Raw genomic sequence first — 24,984 nt, forward strand, 5'->3', positions numbered from 1 at the left:
CCACTGATGGACCTCTGTTCCGTATGTTTAACAGACTTTCAGGAATAGAGCCTAGGGGAGGTTTGCAGTGGGAGAGGGGAACTGGCAGAAATTGCTGGCCCCTCTTCCATATTGCCATTATCGAAGGACCTGAATGGTTGGACACATGGTGGTGGGCCTGGCAAAATTTAGTACAAATAATAACAAATTAGCCATTTAGACAACAGTGGTTGCCAGTTCAGCAGTGGCTGTCAGCAGGAGCTTTAAGGATGAAGGACATAAACACAGGCAGCGCATCAATGCTGTGACATCGCTTGCGGCATGAACCTGGAAGGGACATCATCACATTGGTGTGATGTTCTAGGATCCCCCAAAGCTCTATGGTAAAACTAAAGAGGTTTTTTTTTTGGGGGGGGGGGATCCTAGAATATCACATCAATGTAATGATATTACTTCTGGCTTCATCGGTCTTGCTTCCACCATGCCTTCTTTCTGCCGTTTCACGACCATATGACAGTTTTTAAAAAACCAGTAATGTGGCTATAAATTTTGCACATCTGGCATCAGTGGTGGAAGCCAATACTCTTGTGCCTGGTGCAGGACTTCTGATCTTGACGTGCTTCTTCAGGGATCATCATATATACCCGGACTACTTTCTTTGATGGTGCAGCAAGTCTGAGCATCAGAACTTCTGTTAGTTTTGAAATTCTTATCTAGTAACTACATAACTCTAAAGTATCTAATGGCTATTTCTTTTCCTCGCCACATTCACCAGAAGGTATACAACAGCCTGCATGTATACATACATCATTTGTGAACTCTTTTGTTTGTTTGGGAATGTGTGATTTCTCAGTAGCTTTGAGAGTGCCCTATGCAGACTCTAGAAGAATCTTCAAATGACAATGCAGAGGTTGGGTGTGGAGCCTACTGCTGTGATCACGCTTCATCCCACGCATGGCTTAGAAGACACATAAAGAGATAACACAATAATACAGAATAAAGAGAATGATATGCGTGTAACATCGATATACGACTACTGAGCGACATACTGCTTCTTCACCTTATGAGACTACTTTTTACCTCCTAATGCAAAGCTCAAGGTACTTTGTTTCTCAATCCTTGTGATGGACTATTTCAAATAATTAAAATTCTAGTTCTGCAAAAGTCTGGAGAGAGACACAAAGAAAAAAAAAGCCAACTCCTTTCCAATTCTCAATTTTTTCTAAGAAAACCCTCAGCTTGTTTTGAATTACGGAAAAAGAGAGCCCTCTAATTATGCATCGCTTTGGGCTGGGTGTGATAAAGAGGTCTCTGTCTCTTATGCTGCTTAGCTTTTTGGTTAGGACGACTTCTGTTGAACTGGCTTTCAGACCCTAATAGTTTAGTTGCATCTAGTGATTTAACAACAGAGGCTTTGTTTAGCTGATGCTTAGTCTTCCATTTATGTTTACAATGCTACAAATATTTCAAAAAATGACCATACAAATTCAAACCCAAGAAGAGTTATTTGATTTCTTTGTCATGGCAATGGGGAGTTATTTTACAAATTATCTGCATTTTAAAAAAGTAAATAAAACATTTACTTATAACAGAAAAAAATGGCCCTTTCAAGACTTCAACAAAATCTGTGTAACATGTTTTATTAGGACCAGCCAAATAGACATTAAAAAAATTGTGACGCCAATCCAGCTGGTGTTACAAAATTTAAAAGGATAGAAGGGTAGAAGGTGAATTTCTCAGGCCATGCTGTTAAGGGCTGAGTTAAAGAAAAAGAAAGTGAAATATAGCTACATAAGTAGTGCTAATGTACAAAGTATCATATATAATTTAATTATACATTCAAAAGCGTTAAGATATCATTTAAAAACCACAATCTTATGGTTCTGTACCTAATCCTAATATAAAGACAAATGTCCAAATACAGGTTAGAAGATACAAATTATATCCAAATACAAGAACCAGTACCAAACACATTTTGGCTAAAAGCCTTCCTCAGTGGTAAAATTCAAACAGAGCACCCCAGAAATTTAAGAAAAATATACATAAAACTCATAATACACAGAATGGACCTCACTCAAGCTGAGATGTTCACCCAAGTGGTGATAAATATTCTTGAGATGCAACATTGCAATTCATCAAGATGTTCAATATTTCATAAGCCCACTTGAATATTTCCATAGGACTGTGGCTTTAAAATGATATTTTAGCACTTTTGAATATATTTTGTACATTAGCACTGTGTGTGTAGCTATATTTCAATTTCTTTTTCTTTGTCTCAACCCTTAACATCATGGCCTGAGAAATATGCCCTCTTCTGTTCCATCGTTTAAAATTTAGTTTCTTTTTATCTCAACCTTTTTAGTCACCAACTATAGCGAGCAAGGAAATCCAGGTATCTGTTTTGACCCAGATGTGATATGGTATTTAATCTTTTTATGAGTTCCATTTCAAATTCTTCTTTTGGAGAATTTTTGCTGGAACAGTGGTTAAGATTTGCAAGAGAATATCTGGGGAGATGGAGATGTCCCTCCACAGATTTCTGAATGTTGAATTTTTGATGGCAGATTTATATTCATTTATTCTGTCCCATATTTAATTATTTAAAACATTTTTATCCCACCTTTCTACACAGTTAATGCTCTCAAGGCAGGAATCAGATGAAATAATTAAAAACCCATTTTAAAAACAATGTGTGTGTGTATATATAAACAGGGCTCTTTTTCTAGCAGGAACTCCTCTGCATATTAGGCCACACCCCTTCCAATGTAGCTAGGCTTCCCAACTCCCAACCCCCGATATGGAAGCCTCCTCCCCCGCCCTCCCAAAATTCGGAAGCGGGGGGGAAATGGCGCCATTTTGGTGTCACTCGCTCTTGGGGCATTTGGAGGCAGAGCGGCCTTTTGCAAATCGCAATGGCAAAAAAAAAAAAAGTGCCAGGGAGGCCTTGCGAAGAACAACCCACCCCCGCCTGGCGCCCCTTTTGGAACAGCCTTGAGCCTTTCCGCTTCCTTTCCTTCCCTTCCCCGCTCTGCGATTCCTCTCCCCACCTTTAGAAAGAACTACAACTCCCAGCATGCCTAGCGCAGCAGCTTTCCAGGCTTGTGGTTCTCTGGGCCGCTCGCCTCCCATTGGCTTGTGGGGATGAGCTCCAGACGGGGAGCTATGCTTCCCGCCATGCCCCGCAGCAGGACCCAGGCTTCTGTGAGTCGTCTTCGTTCCCACACAGGGAACAGCTGAGGGAGAAGCGGAAAATGGCTGCAGGCGGCGGGGCGGCTGATGCGGGGCGGGGGCGAAGGCGAGTGAGCTGGGAGGAGACGGCAGGTAAGAGAGACCCCCCCCCGTCCGGTAGGGAAGGGGCAGTGGGGCTGGATCTCGCCCCCCAGTTGCAAAAGGGGGGAGAGAGAGGGAGGCTTGGGAATGCCAGAGGGCGAATGGGGATCGTGCATGTTGCTGCACTTCTCCCGTGCCCCAGAGGGCGACGTGTGAAAAAAGCACGTAGGAAGAGTTCAGGGTCTCCAACGGCCCGCCCAAAGCCGGTACACCTGAGCGTGGAGGTGCTACTGCTGATTGGGTTGCCAATCCCCAGGTGTTTAATTATGCTTGTCACAGCCTTGATCTTGGCTCCACCCCTAATGTCTCCTGGCTCCACCCCCAAAGTCCCCAGATATTTCTTGAATTGGACTTGGCAACCCTAGATGTAGCCAATCCTCCTGGAGCTTACAGTAGGCTCTGTACTAAGAGCCCTCTTAGCTCTTGGAGGATTGGCTACATCAGGGGGCATGGCCTAATATGCAGAGGAGTTCCTGCTAGAAAAAGAGCCCTGTATATGTATGTATGTATATATATATATGTGTGTGTGTGTGTATACACACACACCTGTCTGTCCAATGTAGATAGCGGAAGGGCATTGTTGGTACATGAAGGCATATATTAAATTGGATAATGTGGAAGTGGATGAGCCCAAGATGGTGCAGCTGATGTTATTGGATTCAGTGACAGTACTGCCTGAGTGTATACAGGGACAAAAGGAAGAAGTCATGACTACAACTTCAATGGAATTAGGTTCACGGTAGCTTCCTCTTAATCATACAAAGTTCATGTTGGATCGGGCCTGAATGTGGGAGCAATAAAGGCATGATCTGTGGGCCTCAGCTGATCTACTGAGGCCTACTGCTAGAAAAGGCTTACTAGGCCCCTGCTGCAAGCAGGAGTTCTCCCTCTGCCAGTGAGTGTTTCCCTGCTGCTAGTGGGGAGAAAATGGCAGGGAACCAAGAGAGGATATTGGCAGTATCCTGGTGAGCTGATGGCACTGCCTGTGCACCTGGATGTGATGTCAGTGCATTGCTAGGGAAACTCTGGCATTGGGGCAAAAATTTTTGTCCCAGTGCCAGAGTGTCTCCTGGTGATGCACTTGTGTCACTTCCAGGTGCGCAGGAAGTGATGTCAGTGCATCACTGGAAATGCCGTTATGTTACTAGCAAGGGGGCCCATTGCTGTAATTCCCCCTACTTTTTGCCAGGCCTCATGGAGTTGTACATCACTGTACGTTCCTATATGGGGAAAAGTGGCGCACAATAAAACGTGTTCTTTAATGCTTAATAAAATCTTTAATGCTTTCACTGCATTGTATTCACAATATTGGGCATATTTCTTTCTGGGAAATATATTGCCGTGATATAAATGGATATAAATGACCAGATCCCTGCTTCCGGGATAGGGCAGGGTATAAATAATAAAAAAAATAAATTAAATTCCTGAGACATCATATACACTGCTGTATCTAATCATGGCTAGGGATGGGCATGAAAAGGAAAATGTGTTTTGGTCAGGGCTTTTTTTTTAGCAGGAACTCCTTTGCATATTAGGCCACACACCCCTGATGTAGCCAATCCTCCAAGAGCTTACAGGGCTGTTCTTACAGGGCCTACTGTAAGCTCTTGGAGGATTGGCTACATCAGGGGTGTGTGGCCTAATATGCGAAGGAGCTCCTGCTATCAAAAAAGCCCAGGGTTTGGTTCGTGATTTGTGAAGTGCCCCATTATGAACCACAGACTCAAATTTTTAGCTGCCTTATGAACCAGTTCACTTTGTGAGTTTCGTGACCTGGTAGAAGATCCACCCCCTCCCCTGGCATACTAGAGACACCAAACTTGCAGGGGATCTCTGTCTGACTATCCTCTACCTGCCTTCCAAGTTTGGTGAGGACTGGATTTACAGGATCCGACAAAATATATACAAAAAAAAAAAGTGCCTCCAGGAAAGTGGTTTCTGGGGAAATGACTGCCTGCTATTTCCTGCAAGGTATGTCCCTTGAATGCCCTTCAACATGCCCTCCAAGATGTTGCTCTGAAGTTTTGTAAACATTTTGACTGATCAAAGACAGTCTGTCTGGGAATGTATCTGCTCTAAGAACATCAAAGTTCATAGAAAGTTTGTGCCAGGCACCCAGCCACAAATTTGACTTTGCAAATCACAAACAGAGCAAAATTTTCAACAAATTTTGCTTTGTGATTCAGTTCATGCCCATCCCTAATCATGACTTCTATTGCTATCTTTTCATCATCTATAATCATCAGGGCTTTTTTTTGTAGCAGAACTCCTTTGCATATTAAGACACACACCCCTGATGTAGCCAATCCTCCAAGAGCTTACAGAGCTCTTAGAACGGGGCCTACTATAAGCTCCAGGAGGATTGGCTACATCAGGGGGGTGTAGCCTAATATGCAAAGGAATTCCTGCTACAAAAAAAACGCCTCATAATCATAGACTTTAAAGTACACAGGGACACATAGTTCTTGATGGATGTGCTATAGAATCCCGTGACCCTGGAAACCCACCAAAGGCTGAGGGCCAGCATTTACATTATACTATAATTATTACTCATCTGTGTTCTATTCAGTGCTGTTCCAGTCATGTTGACATGTAGAAACCATGTGTGTACACAGAAGAGAAAACCACATGACTGTAAGAGACCAGACTTGTAATCATGTCATATGGGCTATTAGATGTTTGTGTTCTGAACATGCTTCCTGGTACCTTTTGGATCACTAGCTGGTCCAGATTCCATTAAATAAAGAAAAAACTTCGTATGATTAAATTCTAGCTGTTTTAAAAAAAAAAAACTTCCTTTAATTCTGCCATGTGTTATTCTTCCACAACATTTGTGATAACTACTGAGATCACACACAACTAGTAGGCAATTCAACAATTAATGTGCTTGCTTTGCATCATTAATGCATTTGCTTTTCTAGTGAAGTAAGCCATCTATATTTGGAAGACAAATATGGCAACCAGATAATGGTGTGTGTTTGTGTGTGTGCACGTGTATAAATTAGGATGGTATTTCCTCTATAACCCTTCTCCTCCTACATAGATTTATGTTCCCTGAGCACAACTGAAAAGACATGGAAGCCATAATATAAGAGCAAGGCTTGAATATTTCCCAGGAATAGCGTAAGATCTATTTTCAAAATATCAAATGGGTTTGGCTAGCAAGAGAAAAGTTGAAATTGACCGAGTTTTCATACTTGTATTGGGTAATATGATTTTATCTTACCTTTACCCACCATTTGCTGTAGGGACGAGGTGGGCTGGTAATCAAAATCAAATGCATAATTCCAGGCAATATGAAAATATACTGAGCAGGCAGCAACATTTCTGAAGTTGTTATGAGTTTGGAGATAACTTTTTAGATCCCTGATTATGTAAAATAAAATTTAAATTAACACATCTTCTGTCTGCTTGAAGTAATTTCTTTATTCCGTGTGGTGGAAACTGCCATTAAGTTGTAATTAACATGGCAACCCCTTGGGGTTTTCAAGGCAAGAGATGAATGAAGGTGGTTTGCCATTGCTTGCCTCTGCATAGCAACCTTGGGCTTCCTTGATGGTCTCCCATCCTAATAAATAAGCCAGCCAGTCCCTGCTTAGCTTCTGGGATCCAATGAAATAAAGTTAGCCAGGGCCATCTAGGTGAGGAGTTACTATTCCATAAAAAACAAGGCAAATGAAACTTTGGAAAGGTAGACAATAACCTGACAGTTATGATGAATGGCTTGTGAGGCAACAGTGTAAAGAACGAAGCCGATTTTAGAATAACAGTAGCCCTTAGGACATCTCGTATAAGCATATATCCTTCTAGGGAAAATTCATTGATGACTTTGAACTAAAAATTCAGCTGGGGGGAATTATATATGTATATACACATATTCTATCTGTATCTCAGCTGAATATTTTTATAAGTTCAAGACCATCTGAATGCAAGATTAATTATATTTTATAAAGGGCAGTATTCATAAACAACATCTATAGAATTTAGCACAAGTAATTATGTGAAAATAATTAAACAGTGGCTGGGGGACAGGAGTTAGTTTTTTTATTGTAAGTCTAAAGGCTTCCTGTCCAAAACTTCATTCTCATTAAAAAACACCCCAAACCCAAAAGGCACCACATTACTCCTTGACATTCATTAAGACAAAGTTAGGCAGATTTGATAAGGAACTCTCAGACAATTCTTTTCTGCTTTACTGCCCCATTTTATGAATAATGAGAAACTAATGGGTGTCACTCAGAGCAACAACTTCCTAAGATGGTTGTGCAGTCTATTGCGAAATGAGGTTTTAAAAAACATGGGACATTGGAGAAATAGAATAACCTCGCAGACTTGCATGTAAATCAGCTTGGAGCGGAACATCAATTAACTCTTTCTATTCTTTACAGAAAATACATTTCTGCTCGTAATACAACAAACTTCTAAAGCACCTCAAAATTAGTTCTAGTCTCAGATATGCAGAAAGCAATTCAGTGCTGAAATCACTCTGCAACCTGACCAATGTCCACAATAACATCTACACAATCATAGAAAAAGCACTGTTCTCATACTGAGTTTCCAAACATGTTCATTTTATCAGGGTTCCAGAAAGTAAATGCATTTTTAAAAACAAATTAGCACAAATCGAGTGCAATTGTAGCTCGCCTTCTCATGGTGGACTGCATCAGAATCTGCCAAATGAATATTCAAGGTGTAAGCAAGTCTAAACGCCAGTATTTGTTGAGAATTTTATGAGAAACTAATGGGTGTCACTCAGAGCAACAACTTCCTAAGATGGTTGTGCAGTCTATTGCGAAATGAGGTTTTAAAAAACATGGGACATTGGAGAAACAGAATAACCTCGCAGACTTGCATGTTATAAAATAAAATAGATTTAAATATTTTTCAAAAGACTCATCTTGATAGTCAAAATCAAGCCCTCCACAGAGTGAAAATTGCAGGATATGTTATTGGTATGACATACCATCACACCTACAGAATAGTGACTTATGCCCGAAGCAACATTGAAAATTTGAAGATGGTATTGGCCAACGCCCACAGTGACATCCACACAATCATAACGGTTGTGGAAATACAAGTTGTCAATGTTTAAAAACATCCTGCAGTTTCATGGCCAGTACATATCCTCTATCAAACTACCCTAATCCTTCTGTATACACTTTTGACTTTAACAGCCACCATGGAAATTGGAGATGCAATTAATTATAAGAAAGATGAGGCATTTGTCAACTGGGCTGAAGAACATGGCTTGCATCTTGTTTTTGACACTAAAGATAGAAGCATCTTCAGATCAGCAGCATGGAATAGAGTTCAACCCTGATTTAATGTTTGTTTCATCTGACCAGAGAAGTCCATGTCTATATCCAGAGTTGTTCTTGAGGCTTTCTCACACAGCCAGCATCGACCTGTAATCCTTAAACTTGGACTGAATGACTGATTGAATCCAAATACCAGTTATCAGGACTTTTCCAAGACAACGATGGAACTTTAAGAGGGTGAACTGGAAAGGTTTCAGTGAAGATCTGGATACGTGTCTTGGGTGGGTCACTCCAACACATTATAACTACCACCAATTCATTGGAGTTGTATCTATGGCTGGAGAGATCAGCACGAGAGGCTGCATCAAAATTTCCTCAACAGCAAAGACCCAGAAGTAGCAGATGAACTACTCCATGAACCCGACGCTGCATGTAGATAGAAATGGACTGAAGCAAGTGCAAATTTGGATTTCAGGCATTCCAGTAGGAAAGCATGAAGCATTCCAGTAGGAAAGCATGAAATCCCACTTGTGTTCTGAGGAAATCCAGCGGTAACATAAAACCAGGTAGTTTCCTGACTGGTATCCCCAACCAGAGCTCCAGAGGACTGAGATTTTACAGTTGGGATAAAAGAAGAACTGCAGATTTTGAAACACACCTTCCCTGAAGACTGTGAGCTGTCAGGGGATCTCAGTGCTGATGAGATGTCCAAGGCACTGAAGGACATCAAGAGTGGAAAGGCATCAGGCTTTGACTGCATCTATAGTGAGTTCCTGATCAACAGCGACATATTCACCAAGAAGTGGCTTGTAAAGTTTCTCACTAACATAATCAACAGGAAGACTCCCAGAGGAATTCAAGAAAGCAAAGATAGTTACTATTCCAGAAACTGGAAAACCAAAACATCTGGTGGAAAGTTATTTCCCTTCAGAGCTCCTGTTATAAACTGCTAGAGATGTTAATCCTGATCAGAATTAGTGACAGAATTAACAAACATGTCCCTATAGAGCAAGCAGGATTTAGACCCCACTGTAGTTGTGATGACCAGATTCTCAGTTTAACAACTTTCATTGATGGAGGGTATCAGAAGAGTCTTAAGACATCAGTAGTTTTTGTTGGTCTAACTACCACTTATGACACAATCTGCAGGATTGGCCTTCTGTACAAGTTTTCCTCTGCAGAACATTATTTCGACTCCTAAATAACATGCTGAGCAATAGAACTTTCCAAGTAATTATGTATCAATCAGCAAGCAGAAGAAACCGAGTAACGGTCTAGCCCAAGGCTCAGTCCTTGCTCCAGTTCTCTTCAATGATGATCCCAAGACAATGTTCAGGAAGCTTGCTTATGCTGATGACATGGCGATTGCAGTAAGGCACAAATCAATTGAAAGGACTGAGGAATTACTGACTAGGGACCTTGAACTTTCAGCTGACTATTACCCTGAATGGCGGCTTATCCCAAGTCAGGAAAAACAGAATGCTCCTGTTACCATATCAATAACACTTGCCAACTGTGAACTGAATGTCTACCTTAATGGTACTCGACTTACACACAACCATAAGTATTAAGGACCTTGAGCTATAAACACCATTTTACCAATGTAGCAGTGAAAATACACACGCAAAACAATATTCTCCAAAAATTATGTGGTACAACCTGGAGTGTATCTGCAAACAATACTTAGATGCTCAACGTTGGGTTGGTGTACAGTACCGTGCAATACAGTGCTTCAGTGGATCTCAACAGCCTCCATGGCCACAAACTTGATGTCCAACTCAATGCAACAAGGAGAACCATCAGTGGATGTATTAAACCTGCTCTGATCTATTGGCTATCCACATTGTGCCACATCACTCTCCCGCATCCCTGAAAAGAAGATGATCTTCTTCATGAACATAGAAAGATAACTGACAACAGAGAGTTGTCCACCCACAAAGACATGACTGATGTGGGCCTATCCAGACTGACCCCCAGTAATAACAATCTGCACAAATCCTGCAATCACAAAATAAATGGTTGAGAGCATGAATGCAGTCGGTTCCATAACCTGATAAACACCAATGAGAGGCCTGCAGGATTTGACTTGTCATGTAAAGTATGGAAGAAGAAGATGATATTAGATTTATATCCCGCCCTACACTCAGGGTCTCAGAGTGGTCACAATCTCCTTTACCCCCCCCCAACCGCAACAGACACCCTGTGAGCTTGGTGGGGCTGAGAGAGCTTTTACAGAAGCTGCCCTTTCAAGTACAACTTCTGTGAAAGCTATGGCTGACCCAAGGCCGTTCCAGCAGCTGTAAGTGGAGGAGTGGCGAATCAAACCTGGTTCTCCCATATGAGAGTCCGACACTTAACCACTACACCCAACTGGCTGTAGATAGTTAATAGAATATGAACAAGCTTTGGCAGTTGTGCAGACCTATTGTTTAAACTGGGCAAAATAACAGGACCTGAATGTGATTCTGGTGCAGCTCGCCACACTATTTTCCATCTGTCACCAGAATGTATCATGTTTTCCAGGGAGATGTGATGGAGCTCTATGAACTCTCCTCACCTGCTCAAATGATAATGCTTGGCTTGTAACCTCGTAACGTTTATTTATTTATTTATTTATTTATTCGGGATTTGTATCCCGCCCTTCCCAGGAGTGGCTCAGGGCGGCTTCCAACAATAACAATTTAACAATTTAAATATAAACAATTAAATACTTCACATTTAAACATTAAAACCAATACATTTCAATTCATAAAAACAATGCAGCTTAAAACCAATAACATCATTTTATATAAACAGATGGCAGGCCAGTTACGTCAAGTTCCATCCCGGCTAGGTGTAAGCTAGCCGGAAGAGGGTCGTCTTACAGGCCCTGCGGAATTGAGCCAAGTCCCGCAGGGCCCTCACCTCTTCCGGCAGCTGATTCCACCAAGTGGGGGCCATAACGGAAAAAGCCCTATCTCGAGTGACTTTCAGGCGGGCTTCTTTTGGCCCGGGGATAGAGAGGAGATTTTGTGTTCCTGACCTCAGTGCTCTCTGGGGAACGTATGGGGAGAGACGGTCCCTCAGGTAGGCAGGTCCCAGGCCATATAGGGCTTTAAAGGTAATAACCAGCACCTTGTACCGGACTCGATACATCACTGGAAGCCAGTGCAGAGTCCGAAGACCCGGCCGAATGTGTCCCCACTTTGGGAGACCCAATAACAGCCGGGCCGCGGCATTCTGCACCAGCTGCAGCTTTCGAGTCCGGGACAGGGGCAGCCCCATGTAGAGGGCATTGCAGTAGTCCAACCTCGAGGTGACCGTAGCATGGATCACTGTTGCTAGGTCGTCGCGCTCCAGGAAGGGGGCCAGCTGCCTTGCCCGCCTAAGATGAAAAAATGCGGACTTGGCAGCGGCTGCTATCTGAGCCTCCATCTTTAAGGAAGGCTCCAACAGCACCCCCAAGCTCCTGACTCTGTCCACCGCCATCAGCGGCGCACCGTCAAAAGCTGGCAGGGGGATCTCCCCCCCCGGGCCGCGGCGACCCAAGCAAAGGACCTCTGTCTTCGTAGGATTTAGCTTCAGCCCACTCAGTCTGAGCCACTCAGCCACGGCCTGTAATGCCCGGTCCAGATTTTCCGGGGCGCAGACCGGCCGGCCGTCCATCAGTAGATAGAGCTGGGTGTCATCAGCATACTGGTGACACCCCAGCCCATACCTTCGGGCTATCTGGGCAAGAGGCCGCATATAGATATTGAATAACATCGGGGAGAGAACCGCCCCCTGGGGCACACCACAATCAAGTGTGCGCCTCTGGGATAGCTCCCCCCCTACTGCGACCTTTTGTCCCCGACCTTCCAGGAAAGAGGAAAGCCACTGTAAGGCCAACCCCTGAATCCCCGCGTCGGCGAGGCGGCACGTCAGTAGCCGATGGTCGACCGTGTCGAACGCCGCCGACAGGTCTAACAGCATCAGCACCGCCGAGCCACCCCGATCCAGATGCCGTTGAAGGTCATCTACTAGGGCGACCAACACTGTCTCCGTCCCGTGTCCCGGGCGGAAGATGGGGTAAGGAGCTATTTTATTGTACTGCCTATAGCTGTTTCCAAAATTCCAAAAATGCCTACAGATTCAACAAGGCAGGGGACCGCTGTTCTGAGATCTGATATCACTGGGCTTAGACTAGAGAATCTCTGCATAGGATGGGATGGAACCGACTCCAGCTATGGAAGAAAGCAGACATCAACACAGGGCTCACTCACATAGTGGGATTTTGCGTTACGTCAGGAACATCTTACCATTTTTATTCCCTCATCCAGCCTTGACATAGCTCTTATCCTATTCCCTCCATATTCCCCATTCCTTATATCTCCAGCTGATTAAACTGTAAGTGCTGTTGTTAATTTTATGTACGGCAAAACACACGGTACACGTTAAGCGCAATTAAAATAATAAATGATGATGGTGGCAATAATTCTGCAGTGCCATTTCAGATGCACTAATGGATGCACTAAGGGGGAAGGGTACAATTCTCTGATGAGACTTCATACATTAACTCCAGCCCCCTTCACTCAACTATTATTGAAATTAAAAAGAAAATTATGCCTGCCATCATTTATTACATTACTTCTTAATATCTCCATTCATTTTTTGAAGTAAATAACCTATGTATAATTTCAGAGGGTAGCTGTGCTGGTCTGCAGTAGAACAGAGATTTTGAAGTGAGCTTTGATTCTCAAAGGGAGGGGTAGCAAATACAGGAGGAGAAATGCAATACTCTAAAGGAACAGAAATGCAATACTTGAAGGGAGTGGTAACAAAAAGAAGAGGAGATTGGATTCATACCCCACTGTTCACTACCTGAAGGAGTCTCAGAGTGGTTCACAATCTCCTTTCCTTTCCCCTCCCCACAAGAGACACCCTGTGAGGTAAGTGGGGCTGAAAGAGCTCTCCCAAGAACTCTGAGAGTTATGACTGACCCAAGGTCACTCCAGCTGTTGTATTTGGAGGAGTGGGGAATCAAACCTGGTTCTCCCAGATAAGAGTCTGTGCACTTAACCACTACGCCAAACTGGCTCTCTACAGAGAAGATGATGATATTGGATTTATATCCCCCCCCCTACAGTCTGAATCTCAGAGCGGCTCACAATCTCCTTTACCTTCCTCCCTCACAACAAACACCCTGTAAGATAGGTGGGGCTGAGAGAGCTCTCACAGAAGTTGCCCTTTCATGGATACCTCTGCGAGAGTTATGCCTGACTCAAGGCCATTCCAGCAGCTGCAGGTGGGAATCAAACCTGGTTATAAGAGTCTGCACACTTAACCACTACACTAAACTGGCTCTTGAGTCAGGATACAGGATGATCTTGACAGGATAGAGAACTCGGCTAAAATAAAACAAGTAACATGAATTTTAACAGGGATAAATGTAAAGTTTTGCATTTAAGTAGAAAAAAACAAATGCTTAACTGTAGGATATGGGAGACTTCTCTTGGCAGTAGTTTGTGTGAAAAGGATTTAGGAGTCTTAGTGGACCATACACTGAACATGAGGCAACAGTGTGATGCAGTAGCTAAAAAGGCAAATAAAATTTGGACTGTATCAACAGAAGTATAATGTCCAGATCACGTGAAGTGATGGTATTACTTTACTCTGCTCTGGTTAGACCTCACCTAGGGTATTGTGTTCAGTTTTGGGTACCACAATTTAAGAAAGGTATAGATAAACTGGAATGTGTCCAGAGGAGGGCAATGAAGATGGTGAGTGGTCTGAAGACCAAGTCCTACTAGAAAAGGAAGAGGGAGATGGGTATGTTTAGCCTGGAGAGGAGATGACTGAAGTGATAAGATCACCATCTTTGCGTACTTCGAAGGACTGTCATATAGAGGATGGTGAGGAGTTGTTTTCTGTTGCCTCAGAAGGTCAAACCAGAACCAAATGGGTTGAAATTTAATCAAAAGAGTTTTCAACTAAACATTAGGAAGAACAGGCTTCTTTGCAAGGTGGTGGGCTCTCTTTCTTTGGAGGTTTTTAAACAGAGGCTAGATGGTCATTTGACAGCAATGCTGATTCTGTGAACTTAGGCAGATCATGAGATGGAGGGTAGGAAGGGTTGCATCCGTGCTTAGTTCTTGTGGACCCTTCTTAGATGCCCAGGGAAATGCTGTTTGCCCACTTTGGGGTCAGGCAACAATTTGTCTCCAGGCCAGTTTTGCTAGGGATCCTGGAGGGGTATTTTTTTGGGGGGGGGCATCTTCTGGGCTTGGAGCAGGAGTCACTGGGTATGTACTTGTGATTGTGTAGGGGGTTGGACTAGATGACCCTGGATATCCCTTACAACTCTATGATTCTATTATTCAAATGCTCCCCTCCCCAAACTTGTTAGTCTCTAAGGTGGAACTGGACTTGAATCTTGCTGATAACTGATGTATGAACACTCGATTTCTGAACACAGATGCTGGGGGTGCCAATCGTAATGGACTTTTGTGTGCACAAGACTATCCCTGAATGACAGTCAGTGTCATCTTAACTGGTGTTGGGTTTGGACATGGGAAATGTTGGTGTGGTTCTATACCCATTGTTGTAAATGGCCTGTATTCACCCACAACTGAATCTGTGTCAGTCATTTCCCCCTCTATCCAGGGGTTGTTTTGCAGAAAAAAAGGTTCAGCTCCATAGCATAACTCATTTGCATATATCACATATGAAGCACTCTGAGCAGAGTTGGGGGGGTGGGCAGGCAGATTCCGAAAGTTGGGTGGGTAGGTGTGCAGCCAGCCCCACCCCCTGCTCCCAGCAGTCCTTAGTCTGGCCATGGAGAGCTGGGGGTTCCATGTGCTACCTTATTTTCCACCATCATAACAGTAAGTTCTTGAGTGGGTGGGAGGAGAGGCCCTCAGACTGCACAAGCTGCAAGGGCAGGTAGAGTCCTTCTTAGGTGGGGAGGGAGGGAGGAGGGTGGCTAGGACATGTCTCCCCCAGCCACCATGTACAAGCTGCACTAGTTCCCTCCTGCTCCTGGTTGGGGAAGGGCACAGGAAAGCAGGGAAATGAGGAGGGAGTGCAGAGGTACAAATCATCCTTCTTTTGAACTTCGGAATTGGAAGTTGATCACTGCAGGCTGAGCTCCAGGAAAGGTAGAAGGGAATCGGAGCTTACATGCAATTTAAATCACACTGGTGGGGGAAGGAGAGGGGTGGCCACCACCCTCTGCAGCTTCTTGCTCTCCCCCCCATGCCCCCCCCTCATTTGGCCCCCTGCGACTGTGACTCTTAGCTATGGGGCTGACGCAGACCCTGGCTGCAGGCTTCTGTTGCTGGGTGGCTGAAACTGCCTGGGAACAGAAGCTGGCACTGGGATCTATGCACAGTAGGGAGGTCTCTCCCCATGGCATGCAGACCCTGGCTGGAGGCTTCTGTTGCCAGGTGGCTGAAACCGCCTGGGAACAGAAACCAACTTCGCTTCCCGGGCTCTCCTAGGCAGCTCCCCCACTGCTGAAAGGTAGGTGGGGAGGAGGCAGGGGGACTGCTGGAGGTTCAGGAGCGGCGCTCCGGTGCACTCCTGCTCAATCCGAGCCCTGCCTCTATCCTTACATAACATTTTAGGAAGTAAACTGCCCTAGAGAGAAATCAGTAGCCATTTATTTTATTTGTAATAATCACAGAATAGAATATGAAGCAATATGGTAAAGTGCTTAACATTTCAGATATTGAAGCTGGTATTTATAAATAAGTGCAAAGGTAAAGGCTATGTCCCATGATATAATATCTACTTAATAGTGTTCAGAAATGAATGGCTGCCTATTCAGCTCCTTTGCAAGCAGAACTAATGAAGCCTCCAAGGGTTACTAGCCATAACAGCAACTTATTTTTACAGGTGTTTTTTTTTCTTTCAGATTATGCATTAGGTTTAATGGAGGTTACTGGATTATATAGGGAGAGAACAAACGTTCCCACAAGGTTTTGTAGTCAGCATTACCAAGGAAAAGCAGGATGAGTGTGCTACAGGAATCCCCACGAGGTTGTTTATGCGGTCCAAATAGATGAAGATGCATCATAGGTTGCCCTGTTGCAAGGTTATTATTGTGAATCAATACCAGTCTGGATATCCCAAGGTCTTACTTAAGTAGAAAAGAAAACTCTTGCCCCCTTGTTCATTATTCTGAGCCACTCTTATAGCATGCACACTGATCCAGTAAAAGGGGAGGTCGGTTTGAGAGCCGTGAACTGCGCGCTGACCCAGTGAAGGGGGTGTGGGTGCATTCTGCACATGTACCCCAAAGCTGGATGAAAAACGTGCAAAGGTGTCAAGTTCTGCACAGTCCTCCTCAAGGATCACCTCTATGAGTTTATCAAAGAAGGTTTATTGCAAGACAATAGACAGGTATAGCATACAAGAAGGGATTGGATAAACATGGAGCAGAGATCCATCGGAGGCTATTAGCCACAGCGTATTGTTGCAACTCTCTGCCTGGGGCAGTGATGCTCTGTATTCTTGGTGCTGGGGGGGGGGGCACAGTGGGAGGGCTTCCAGTGTCCTGGCCCCACTGATGGACCTCCTGATGGCACCTGGGTTTTTTGGCCACTGTGTGACACAGAGTGTTGGACTGGATGAGCCATTGTCCTGATCCAACATGGCTTCTCTTATGTTCTTATCTCTTGCTAAAACTGAGGTTCTCCCCCAGATATAGGTTCAGGTCCATACGTTATACATTCAAAATGCTGAGCACCCAAATCTACCAACTGCAAGCCCCTCTATTCCCTCTTAATAACATTCCAAGTATTAGCTGTGAGAAAGAAATGAAAGTCCATTCTCTGAGAGTCAGATGACGCTGTGTGACCATGGCGCCACTGCGCACACCTTCTCAGGGCAGAAGCAGTTACGGTACTTAGTAAGATAAAGACAATAACAAGAAAGTGGATCCATGAGCAAAGAAATAACAAAGCAAAGCTCGGAGCTTTTGCAGGTACAACAGTCATGGCAAGAGGCACTCTTGATTAAAGGGAGCTGTATCCAGTGCTTAGAAATGTTTGTGGCTCAGATCAGGTGGCTGGCGTGGTTCCCTCTGATCTCCTGTTTGGCAGCTGTGGGGGCGTGAACTGTGTCCCTGCTTCCCTGTCACCAGGCAGGACTGACGGAGCCTATTAGCTTTGTCAGTACCGGCCATCTGTTGGACGGCTAGGCAGGTGAAGAAAAGCAAACATTAGCATCTCATTGTCGCAGAACCAGATCTCTGGATCACAGCCACTGTGATTTTCTCCTTGGGGTGCTAGATGAAGCCATATGTTTACCTCTAAGTAACCGCTTTATCTACCTGTCAGCAGTTGCACTAGGAGCGACTGCAAGTTAAGGAGATAACTGTAGACGTAGAGCAAATTTCCGACTCCGTCAACCTTTGCAAATCTGAGTTGATGATGCCAGTTTTAAACTAGTCACTTGTTCCAAGAGGGAAGAATAGATGGAAGGGAAGAACTCTCAATATACAGGGGACAAACAAAATAGTTTGCTCAGGTGAACATGTACACCTGAAATACATTAAGAAGAGATGGTCTTGCTGCATTTGATACCACAAAGAAACATACAGCACTTCAGTAAGTTGGTTTTAGCAGAGGGTTTTTTGTGCCTGTTTGCACCAGTATGGTGCACCTGTTTTTCAGCTAACAAGGAATGGGGCTGTAGTTTGGTGGTTGGCAGAGAAGGCAGCAGTGCAGTGAATAAACACTGTTGCACCTCCAGATGTCATCAGTTGCTGTGACATGGGGATGGAGACCCTGGGAAAGGATGGGGCAGGCCAAGCTGCAGCTCCCAAGCAAACAGCCCAGACCCTGGCGGAAAGGACAGGCCAAGCCACGCCTGACCAATCAGCCCAAGACTCCAGCAGAAAGGACAAGGCAAGCGACACGCCTGACCAATCGGCCAAGACCTCCAGCCAATAGGTTCACCTAGCCCCGCCCCTGGAAGACCCAGACTTTCATGAGAAGCTGGGGAGGGGTGGTGTCTTGGGCAGCATATAGGAGACACATACCCACAGCTGGCAGGCAAGAACACTAACTGCCTCACATACTCAAACATGGGTTTTTGAACGCTCCACTGCCACCGCCTGTCATACTGTTGCACACTCTTGGCCCTAAGTTCCAGGCTGGGCATGGAGTACTTCAGGGTACACATGCAGAAGGTGCAGTCGCTGCAGCCCTTCAGAAAATCTGAGGAGGTGGGTGGCAGATGGACTGCTGTTAGGGAGGACCCCACTGACAGCAGGGGATATGATGGCCCTTAAGTACTGGCACCTTTTTGTTTACAAAAGAGAAGCACTGTGTTTTATCCACAGGCCTAGGACATAAGCACACCACCATACAATTGAAAGCTGCCATCAGGGTGATGGTCCATAACATAGATCAGGGGTGGCCAAATTGCAGCTCGGGAGCCACAAACGATTCTTTTACACATTTTATGTGACTCTTCAAGCCAGCTGGCAGCTTGGGGGAATGAATTTAAAATTAAAGTTGCTTTCTTTCCACCTCTCTCTCCCCTCCTCCCGCCCCATTTTCCTTCCTTTCGGCTCTCAAACATCTGACATTCATGTCCTGCAGCTCTCAAACATCTGATGTTTATTCTAAGTGGTTCTTATGTTAAGCAAGTTTGGCCACCTCTGACATAGACAGTGAGTTCCACTTTCTTATTCAGTTTGGCTCCAATGACTTCATACAAATGTGTGCATTGTTTATGAATATCAACCACTCCAAGCTCTTGCCATGCTTTTAAAGCTGGTCAGATTTAATGTTGTGCCATCTTGTACTGACGACACAAAGATATTGTATACATTATATATATATATATATATATATATATATATATATATATATATATATATATATATATATATATATATTCCAGCTAATTTTAGATATTGCCCTGGTCTGATAAATTTGATTGAATCACTGGCTCAATAGTATGTCACTGTGGATTTTATACTTAAGCATGCCTGTATTCCCTCTTTTTTTAGTGAATAAACGATTTTCTCGGCAGAAGGCTCTTAAATTTCATTTGGCTAGGTTGACCAAAGAATCATTGTACAAGTAGCTAAGTTTCCTCTGCTATGCAAATATGGGCTCAGGTAATGCCCTGTGACTCTCTGACAATCTCTAACCAATGTTCCCTCTAAGCTGCAGTCTTGGCAGCAAAAATTCTACTTTGTGAGCTACTAGCATTAAAGTTGTGAGCTACTGCATGAATTAATGTGCCATTTTTCTTGAGCTGAGACAAAAATGTGTGAGGTCGCTAAAAACCTGTGAGCTAGCTCATGCTAACTCAGCTTAGAGGAAACACTGTCTCTAACCTTTTCAATGTCTGCTGTGCTAGGATGAATGATATATGTAATAATATGATTTCAGGTCATTAATTAGCGTTGTTCATTCTGCTTCTGTATGGCTTGTGGGTTGTAAAAAAGATTATTATAGATGGATGTGTTGTGGCACCCCTTAATTTGCCTGTCATCGGTCACCACCCTAATGGTCATGTTCAACAGGATACAGGAAATGCCACTTAAACTGTATAGGAATTGCTTCTTTCCATTTCCAGACCACAGAGCTTTGCAAATTCATCTTCAACCTTTGAGGACAGTCCTGAGAACATAAGAGAAGCCATGCTGGATCTGGCCAATGGCCCATCCAGTCCAAAACCATGTGTCACACAGTGGCCAAAAAATCAGGTGCCATCAGGAGGTTCTCCAGTGAGGCTAGGACACTAGAAGCCTTCCCACTCTGCCCCCTCCCTCAAAAATACAAAGCATCAGTGTCCCAGGCAGGGAGTTCCATAAGGATAGAAGATGAGTGGTCAGCAGCACCACAATGTCCGTAAGTTCTACAATTTTGTATTCAGATTTCAGATCTGAAAAATGCTTCAGATTTTTTTTGCGATGAGTATTTATGTACATATGTGTATGTAGTTCTGAATCTTGGATTTGTTTATTTAGAAAATATGCCTGCCCCCCTTTCCAGAGACCTGACTGAAGCAGCCCCAACCAAACATGCTATTAAAAACAAGCCAGAATATAAAACTGGAAAAAACCAACAGGTGAGTTTCAAGGGGGAGGCCATTCCAAAGGCAAGGTGTCACCACTGAAAAAGCCTCACCTCTATTTGCTATCTGCTTCACTCTCTGTGAGGGTGCAGAAGAAGAAGACAATATTGGATTTATATCCCCCGCCCTCCACTCAGAATCTCAGAGCAGCTCAGTCTCCTTTACCTCCATCTCTCACAACAAACACCCTGTGAGGTAGGTGGGGCTAAAAGAGCTCTTAGAGAAGTTGCCCTTTCAAGGACAACTCTGCGAGAGCTATGGCTGACCCAAGGCCATTCCAGCAGCTGCAAGTGGAGGAGTGGGAAATCAAACCTGGTTCTCCCAGATAAGAGTTCACGCACTTAACCACTACACCAAACTGGCTCTCGCACAGAGAGTAGGGCTTGAGAAGAAGATCTTAATGGGTGGGATGGACAATACAAGAGAAGGTGCTCCTGCAAGATACTACATCCCCAATAAGCTTAGGAACAAAGGGTAAGAACCAACACTTGGAATGGTGCCCAGAAACACAACACAGTAGTGAAATCAATCTTCTGTCATTCAGTACATCAGTCCTTTCCCAGGAAGTACTGTAATGATCAAGCAGCATGCAAGTCAGAAATCTCATGCAAAAACAAGGCGTGGAAGCAAAGAAAGTATAGAACAAAAATTTCATTGACCTGATTTGTCAGAGATGCTGGCTGGGACTGGCGTGGCAGAGCAGCTCGCATTACCCTTTGCGCTGTCCTTGGGAGCACCAGCTTTTGGTCTATTTTTCGTTGCCTCTAGTGCTTTGACCTTCTTGGCATGTTTACTTCCTTTGTAGTGGGCCTCGGCCTGGCTCTACAAAGGAGAACAAAGCAGGCTCATACTTCATATCATGCAACCAATGATAATGTGGGGGTGGGAGAGAGAATAAAATATGGCTTTCAATAATAGGCACCACATTCCTTTGCCTGACCAGGTTTAGCCGTGCTTCATTAATGATCTTGGCTTTTATGCGTTCCGGAGGTAAACAATGGACTTTGAGACTCTAATGCCGAATGTACATTTTTGAGTCCGGAAATAAGAGACACAGCCTTCTAGCTAATCTTACTTGAAACTGAAGCTGTTGTAAAAGGATAAATATAGAAGATTTAGAACCTTCGTAGTATACCCCTGGGTGGGAATTATTCCTGTCTAAGCCCATAAGTAACTCTGGATAAAGGTAAAGGTAGTCTCCTGTGCAAGCACCAGTCGTTTTCGACTCTGGGGTGACGTTGCTTTCACAATGTTTTCACGGCAGACTTTTTACGGAGTGGTTTGCCATTGCGTTCCCCAGTCATCTACACTTCCCCCCCAGCAAGGTGGGTACTCATTTTACCGACCTCAGAAGGATGGAAGGCTGAGTTAACCTGGAGCCGGCTACCTGAACCAGCTTTCGCTGGGATCGAACTCAGGTCATGAGCAGAGGGCTCTGACTGCAGTACTGCAGCTTTACCACTCTGCGCCATGGGGCTCTTAACTCTGAGTTACAGAGCTCAATCCTATGCAAACAGGGCATGTCAAAGGTGACTTAATTCAACATGAGTTTATAGCCCATTTACTTTTCCTAAACTTTACTGAGTGTCATTGGAAATGTGCAGTGAAAGCGCTCATATTACTAAACACTGTGATCTCTGTACTTCTGCTTGCTGTACCATAGGACTGCACAACTTGTGATACACTACAACCAAATGCCACTCACCCGCCATGTATTGAAGCCTGCTTATTCCCCCACCTCCAGTGTTCCCTCTAAGCTGAGTTAATGTGAGCTAGCTCACAGTTTTTTTAGTCTCTGGCTCACACATTTTTGTCTTGGTTCAGGAAGAAGAAGACTGCAGATTTATACCCCACCCTTCTCTCTGAATCAGAGACTCAGAGCAGCTTACAATCTCCTATATCTTCTCCCCCCACAACAGACACTCTGTGAGGTGGGTGGGGCTGAGAGGACTCTCACAGCAGCTGCCCTTTCAAGGACAACTCTTGTAAAAGCCATGGCTGACCCAAGGCCATTCCAGCAGCTACAAGTGGAGGAGTGGGGAATCAAACCCAGTTCTCCCAGATAAGAGTCCACACACTCTGGCCCCAGAGCAAATTTATTTATGCAGTAGCCAAATTGCTTGTGCACAACTTTTAATTCCAGTAGCTCATAAAGTAGAATTTTTGCTCACAAGACTCCATAGCTTAGAGGGAGCACTGACCACCTCCACTCCCAACACATACACAGTATCTTGGAAACAAGTTTCTTGAACTTCTGGTGGAACACTGTACATGGCTGATGGGCTGCAATCAGTTTAGTAGGACGCAAGTTGTACTCACTTGCACTGGTACGAGAGTGTAAATGTTAGCACTGTTACAATACCAGCAAGCAGACTAAGTTTTATCGATGAATATACAGATTTCCAAGGCTTGGTATGTGCAGTTATATTCATTTTAATATTAGAAACAGATCCAAAGGAAGGTTGGCATCATGGTTCATTGCTTTTAGGTAGAGTAAAATATGCCTATTGGCTTTGAAATTTTGTAAATGAAGGCTGGAAAGGGCACAATCTGGCCACAGTGAAGCGCTTCTGCATCACACAGATTTCAATGGGTGTAAGCAAAGCTTAGGCTGAACTCTCCCATAATGTCAGAAGGTCTGGAATGTGCTTCACTATGGCTGGATTGCACTCAGAATAAATGACTGTGTTAATGAATTTTTAAAACTCGCTTTCCAAAACTCTTAGTGCTGTAAGTATGGAAAACAATGCAGGGGAGCAGACGTGAGGACATTTAAGAAAAAATGATGATGTTGAAGCATAAAAGACATAGTTCATCCATAGCACCTGCAACCTAAAACATTTTCTGGGAAATGTTCAGCATAACGCTCACTTTCATGGTAGAACCTATGGAAGGAACTGTTTTAATTGGGCACTTAAATTAAGTGCAAGGCCTAATTGGAACTGGACCATAGCACTGGGTATGGAACTTCACATCTATGTATCCAATAGACAAGGGCTTCCATATATCTCCCTATAGGCAAATCTGTACGATAGGGCCAGTCATGGTTTTAGTATAGTGTTCTGACAACCTGGGAAAAACCACAGACTTGCAGAAAAAAACCCTAACTTGGGGGTACACCCCTCAATCAACAAGTGAGTTGGGACTGAACATATGCCGATGTCACAATTCCCTGGAGTTCAAATGGAATCAGAGTTGCTGTAGCCCCCCCAAACTGGCAAGCACAAATTTGCCAGCTATGGACACGAGGAGCAGGTAAGGAAGGAAGCTGAAGCCAGCACCAGCTCGCCTCTTCTCCCCCAGTCTGCTTTTCCCCAGTAAGGCAAGCTGAGGTGGCTAAATATGGAGGAAGCAATTCAAAATAGTGAGGGGATGAAGGGCCAAGCAAGGTGAAGCCAGCAGGTAGGGTGAGGAGACAGGCATGGAGTGGGGAAGCAGAGGTGGTGGCAAAGAACGGGAAACAAGATTTTTCCTTTTCTGTGAGTCCCTGTGGGCCCCACCTTTATTTAATCCAGGACAACTGTAACTACCTGCTCTTTGTCCTGTGGAGGAACACATATGGTCTTCTTCTAAGGCCAAGGCCTTTTTTTTTTAGCAAGAATACAGTTCCAGCATGCTTGGTGACAGGGGGTGTGACCTAATATGCAAATAGGTTCCTGCTGGGCTTTTTCTACAAAAAGTTCTGTGTGAAACAATTGTGACATCAGCGAGTGTGGCCTAATGTGCAAATGAGTACCTGCTGGGCTTTTCCTACATAAAAATCCCTGTCTAAGGCTATTTTTAACTTTAAATAAAATTCCAGAAGCTCTGATCATGGATCTCCCATAGTCTCAAGTAATCTGGCATTCAGTTATAACCAAAAGTCAGATATCTCCTATTTAGTAGGAATGATTCATATTTTTTAAAGGTGTGCAGCACCACTCTTGAATACTTGTTTCTCCATTCTAAGCCTGGGGAGTTGGATTCCACGACTCTGTTTTATTAATAACGGATTCTTCTTCCGACCCAAGACACCTTTGCCGGTGGAAACATGCCCTCTCCCATCGGAACAAGGCCCCTTGAGCCTGCAGAAGGCTCTCCTGCTAAAACATGAAACATAATAAATTTCATTATTTATTAATGGGTTTCAAGTGTGCTTGTGCCTTTATTGAAATATACATATTAACTAAGTTAATACCAAAACTGTAGTTCAGACTAGCACACTGAGTGGCCTTAGTGCCTAAATACATTAATGGGGAATAAGTAATTCTGTATTGCTCCCATCTAGCACATCTATAGCAAAGGGTGCATGAGAAAGCATGCTTCTCACTAACGACACAGAGAGATGGGCCATATCGGTACCTCACATACAGAAATAAAA

The 24,984-nt window shown here is 44.1% G+C and overlaps 1 protein-coding gene across 8 annotated transcripts in view; it reads right to left on the reverse strand.

Moving 5' to 3' along the window:
- The window catches only part of ZNF385B (zinc finger protein 385B), a 267,958-nt gene that overhangs the window by 18,769 nt on the left and 224,205 nt on the right, over nucleotides 1–24,984 (reverse strand). For 5 of the 8 annotated variants that reach the window (XM_060257192.1, XM_060257197.1, XM_060257196.1 and 2 more), the window contains 2 exons: nucleotides 21,284–21,446; nucleotides 3,856–3,984 (listed from right to left, as the gene is read on the reverse strand). In XM_060257192.1, coding sequence (XP_060113175.1) covers nucleotides 3,856–3,984; nucleotides 21,284–21,446 — 292 coding nt within the window. The remainder of the gene's footprint in view (nucleotides 1–3,855; nucleotides 3,985–21,283; nucleotides 21,447–24,984) is intronic. The other 3 variants (XM_060257194.1, XM_060257193.1, XM_060257199.1) reach the window with 1 other exon arrangement.

Source organism: Heteronotia binoei, chromosome 16 (assembly GCF_032191835.1).
Source record: "Heteronotia binoei isolate CCM8104 ecotype False Entrance Well chromosome 16, APGP_CSIRO_Hbin_v1, whole genome shotgun sequence".
Taxonomy (NCBI): domain Eukaryota; kingdom Metazoa; phylum Chordata; class Lepidosauria; order Squamata; family Gekkonidae; genus Heteronotia; species Heteronotia binoei.